Source organism: Gavialis gangeticus, unplaced genomic scaffold, assembly GCF_001723915.1.
Source record: "Gavialis gangeticus isolate Ggan-Ray unplaced genomic scaffold, GavGan_comp1, whole genome shotgun sequence".
NCBI lineage: Eukaryota > Metazoa > Chordata > Crocodylia > Gavialidae > Gavialis > Gavialis gangeticus.
The window spans coordinates 24359364-24364958 of NW_017728998.1; the positions used below are offsets into that span (position 1 = coordinate 24359364).

Here is a 5595-nt window from a genome sequence, read left to right on the forward strand (position 1 = left end):
ATCTGAGAAGAAGAGATTGAGGAATACAGAACGGCTATAGGAGGTCCCTTAAGCTGGTGTCATATCTACCAAGTGGACATGAACTGACATGAAGAAAAAGCAGGCACAAAAGGAATTTAGATGGAATTTCTATATGCAGAGATGGTAGTCAGCATGGCGCATACAACCAAAGACAGTGGTAGCAGTAACCTGTGCAAAGGAACTGCAAAATGAGTCAGTTGAACGGAAGAAAGGCTGATTGTGAAGGATAGGGTTCTTGGCCTCCCGTCCTCAACTACTACAAAATACATGGACCGTGATTTGAAACATAGACAGTTGTAGCATTTAGTGGCATACCTTGGGCCAAATCCTCAACTTACAAAAGTTGTCAGAGCTTTGTATATTACCATGTGCATAAGACTTGGGGGCCAATAATTGAGGTGTATGCCCAGCCAGACATATTTATAGATGCATACTTGTTTAGCTGTCTTACAGACAAGATAGCTGTCCAGACATATAAATTTATCTCCATGTTTAAATTAGGCTTGTTCTAAAATGCATGTGTACACGCTTTAAAAAAAAACTACTTTCTTTCCAGATTCTAAATGTTTTTAAACTCAGGCACCTGTTGCTTGACTCAAGGCACCCCTAGGAAAATGGCAAATCATCTTTTTCATTCATTTTTTGACTACAGAATAAGAATAGAGCAATTATTTTGTTGAAAGGAAGACCAGAGAAGGTCAGAATGTTTTTGTCACCAGATCTCCACATTTATTTCGTGATTCATGCAGTCATACTTAAAGGTACTAACGCTGTATGACACCCTTGAAAGGATCTCAAGGCACTTCAGAGTGCTGTAGCACTGCATGCACCATATAGAATGGCAATACATCTTAGGGCATGATTCTCAACCAGGGTCCCGCAGCACCCTGGAGTGGTACAAGGTCCTTTCAAGGATGATGCACAGTGCCACACCATGTTATTAGCACTGTTATGTGTACAAACATGATTCACAAGGCAGACCCATAGATTTCTAATAGGAATCCACAGCATCAAAAACATTCCTAACATGTTATGGTCTGAGTTATTTGCAACAGAAGAATTGCTCTATTATTTTTCTGTAGTTAAAAAAAAATGAATGAAAACTGAGAGTTGGCATTTTTTGAGGTATGCCTTGAGTCTAACGAGGGGTGCCCTGAATCTAAAAAAATTAAGACCCACTGCCTTAGCGAGATACTTTTCTGTAGTGTTATGGCCTTTATGGTGGATCTGATGAAACTTGTATGAAGTTGATATAATTATTAATCTGAAAACCTTATTTCACAAACTATCATAGAAATAAATATGACTTAGACACTGCACTATCTAGAATACCATGGTTGTTTGCATTTACATTATTATTTTATTACTGTTTGAAATTAACAGCAAAATAACATCCAGAGATCCCAATCAGGATTAGTTCCTACTGTGTCAAGTGCTGCAACCCCAAATACATACCTGAACAAATTATCCTAAGCCCCACAATTTAGCCAAAACTGACCATTAAGTAGGTCTTGAGGAAAGATTTCAAGGAGAGGAAGCTTTTGTACCAGTCACTGTAAACAAAGGTGCAGAAAGAGTTGGGAGAGACACAGAAGCAAGCAATCAAGGCTTGCATTATTGATGAGGCTGGGAAGGCAGGGCAAGCAGCCAATATAGAGATATAAAGGCCTTTAAGTCTAGAAATCTAGGGTCTATTCTAACTATGCAACAACACTTGTTTTATTTTCAATCACATTACCAAAAAAGGACTAAAAGTGGCAAACTATTTCCAACTGATTTAGCACAACCACAGGTCTTAATCAATCATTATATTCAAATACTGTATCCAAATTGGATACTTAAGCCAGGTAAATATACAATTCCAATTAATGATAATAAGGCTGATAGATGTTTTGAAAAGAGAGTTATTTCCAAGTGTTATGTATTTTCAAATAGCTGAATTACAGATCCCTAAAACCTGTGCTTTTGTAGTGGAAACTCCAGCAGACCTTTAACTACAATGTCACCCTCTACAAGTTCAGCGTAATAAATACTAGAAATATATAGATTGGAAGACTAAGACATGGATCAATAGCTAGGGATAAAAAGAGAGAGACAAAGATAAGTTCACAGCACTCAAGCAGCATAACAAGAACTTAATAAGTATGTTAGGTACACTGTTCATTACTGTTGTGGCATTCCCCACTAAATGTTTCAATAGCTAATTGGGGAATGACAAACAATCATATTGGAAACTGTAAAGAAAATAGCATAATTTGTATACTATTTGTAATTAACTACATTTTATCTGTTTCTAATTTCTTTACTATAATGCCATTTACAGAGTTATCTTTTAAAAGAAATGTCCTGGTAGCAGGATGCAAAGTGTCTTAAGTTTTGCCTAATTTTACCCGCTGTCAGCCCCTTGTAATAGCATAGTGAATAGCACAGGAAGGCAGGGCGCCTTTGCTACATCATCCTGATGTCAGGTGCTTGTGCCCTATATGAAGATTCAGTCTAAATGACTGATGAGTCATGGTGGCAGGTGCATCTTGTTATCTTCAACCAGGAAATAGAGGGGGTGAAACAGAAAAGGGCCTGCAGGCAAAACTAGACAGGCACACTTGGAGGAAAGAGAAGTGCTGGTTGATGTTCCTATTCTGTTATATTTTTATCTGTTATATTTAAAGCCAGCCCCTAACAAAGGGGAGGAATTGGATTGCATATATGGTGTATGTATGTTTCTTCATTGGAACGTGGCATCTCCTCTGTTTACACTCTCCCCCCGCTTCCCACCCTGAAAAGGATTTTTATAAAGTTAAGCATGTGGAAATGCATTCAGTTGTTTAAATAATGCTAAACTTCCATTGACAACAGAGCCTAGAGAAATGCCCCATAATGTTAACCAGACCCATGAATACAAGGCTTCCAAAATGAAAACAAAGTGTTAAAATACCTGTCTGGATTTTCTCTTGAAAATCAGTCATTGAGAATCATCTGTCAGTAAGACAAAATTAATTACCACATGTAAACTTGGGAAAAAAATCAACATAAATTTAAATATTACAGAATAGTACAAAAGTTTTTTTTATAAAAATCCTATTTTAATTAATTATGCATGTTCACCTTTCTAATATCCCAAACTAGCCAAAAATAAAACTCTTTCAGTATCCAATTTATGGGGAAAATAAAAAGTTGACTTTTATTTTGCTTTTTTGACTTGAGAAATTCTGGAAAAAGCCTTCTACAAAATACAGTAACTTGCAAAATTCAGTCATCTCTTAAATATGTATTAGAATTTTGGTACTCAAGAAGCCACCTTAGTTGAAGTGTAGATGTGTAAGTTTAGCAGACAGAACAAATAGAAGCCCTACTAGTTTATTTCCTAAAATTAGAGTAATTATCATGATTCCCCAATGCAAATGTTATATTAATTTATGCAAATCTGGTTTTACTTATACAATAAAGTCAATTGCTGTAAGTACATTAAACACATCTTTTAAGTTTAAGAAATTAATTTATTCCTGTGTCGAATCTTTAAGGCTTTTTTCAGGAAGGCTAGATTTATTTACTATAAAAAAGATGAAAAGGGCATTTGAAATTTGGCAGTGACCACGAGTGCCCACAGACCAAAGGCCTAAGCTGCTCTGTTATGCACAGTCTAGTGGGGTTACTCACGTGAGCATGTAGAACAGGACACGACCCAAACTACCTCCATTAGAATTATGTAGCAGATGAGTGTCAGTGGAATCCACCTCCCACCTCCAAAAACAGATTTAAAAAATCCAGCTGGCTTGATACATGTACTTTCACCAACAGAAATCATTTTTACCTATTAAAGAAACCCAGCCTCTATCTATAATAGGAGCAAAGCATTTGCATTATCTCCTTAAACACTGCTTAGCTTAGCCACTTTTCAACACATAACCCGCTGTCCTCTAAATGAGAACAACTGCTTGATTACAAGGGATGAGATGCAAGCTTGGTCTGGAATTCTGGCCTTGCACTTGCAGGGCTTGACAAGTACTGATTTTAAGACTGACTCCAAATTTTGTGGGGTTTTAAAAAAATACATATATGTAGTATAACTTATCCCTAGCTCCATTCCCACTCCTTCTGAGCATCCCGCTTTATAATGCTGCTGCATGTGATTCTATTTGTGCTCATGGGGGGGAGGCACAATTTTAGATTATGTAACAAAAGTAGGGGAATTGGGTTGTATAGTGTATAACCGAAAAAGGACATAGAGGACTGGAATTGTAATAACCTTCCATGGCTCATTGACGTGGATAACAGTAAACATTTTGCTTCAGTTTTCTAAATCAGCCCTTAACCCTGCTTATGTTTAGGCCAAACACCAGATTCTAGATTGTTAAATTCAGTAGGAGTTTTACTATTGGCTTAAATGAGAACAGGAATTGGCTTTAAGGGCTCACTCTGAGAAAATGATGGATGCCTCATGCCTCAGTTGTTGAACACTGTGCACTTCCCAGAGTCTTTAAGTATGATGCCCTCAAATGCTCATTTTTTCCTTAGAAACAAATATATCAAAGAGTACGTTCTCTGTGGGTGAGTCTACACGTGCATTTGATGCGGGACCAGTTTACTTGCGAGTAAACTACATGCAAGTAAACACTCCCAGGGGAGCGCCTGCACATGCAGAGACATGGGAGGAGATTTGCTGCTCCTAGCAACAAACAGCTCCTGCTTCTTTGGGCCCTGCGACAGGCCCCTGCCACCACCAGAGGGAACTGAAGGCTCCAGCCACAGCTGCCTGCAGCTACAGGTCATCTTTAAAAGGCAGGCCCACTCCCTGCTCCTTGGCCAGCTGTGTTTCTAGCCAGGAGCAGTGTGCAGACCACAGGGGCAGCACCCAGCAGCTCTCATACCACAGCCTCTGGCTCCCCGCGCCATAGCTGTTCCAGTGTCTGCCTCTGGCAGTGATGCCCAGTGCCCTGGGCTCCTGCTGGCTGCCGCACTGACCCTACTGACCTGCCACACCAGCTGCTGGCTGGTCCATGGCTATCTGGGCCCTGCTGACTCCCCCATATGCAGCGACCACTTGCCCAGGTCTACTGTGCTGTCCCAGGGCCACCTCCATGCAGCTGCTGCCTGGACCCCATCCTGTTGGCTGGACCCTGGCAGGGATACCAACAATGGGCTCCAAGATACCACTACCAGAGCTGTTCTTGCCCTCCTGGGCCTCCAGCCCTCCCACCTCTGGGCCCACTGAGCCAACCAGGACTGGTGGCTGCACATCATCCAGAGTAGACCTGGGATGGTAAGCAGTGGAGGCATTCTGCTTGACCCGGGGCCACCTTCCTGGGCCTCAGGCCCAGGACAAGAAGTCCTTTTTTAAATACATAGGGAGTAGAAAGAAGGCCCCAGGAAATGTGGGGCCCTTGCAGGACAAGACGGGGAATTTAGTTGTCACGCCAGATGACAAAGCCAACATATTTAATAACTTCTTTGCCTCTGTCTTCCTCAGTAAGGACCAGAACTGCCACCTCCCTGCTGAGCCCCCTTTGGGCCCCGGGGGAGGCTCACCTGGGCCTAGAGTGAGTGAGGATTTAGTTAGGGAGCTTCTGGAGGGGC

General features: G+C 40.9%; 1 protein-coding gene across 7 annotated transcripts in view; it reads right to left on the reverse strand.

The window, feature by feature from the left end:
- Nucleotides 1-5595, reverse strand: part of ZNF536 (zinc finger protein 536) — a 605226-nt gene that overhangs the window by 92784 nt on the left and 506847 nt on the right. Inside the window, exon 13 of one of the 7 annotated variants that reach the window (XM_019505633.1) lies at nt 2957-2997. The exons of the other annotated variants lie outside the window; for them this stretch is intronic. Within the exon in view, the coding sequence (XP_019361178.1) occupies nt 2984-2997 (14 nt within the window). The 3' untranslated portion in view covers nt 2957-2983. The remainder of the gene's footprint in view (nt 1-2956; nt 2998-5595) is intronic. 7 annotated transcript variants of the gene reach the window in all.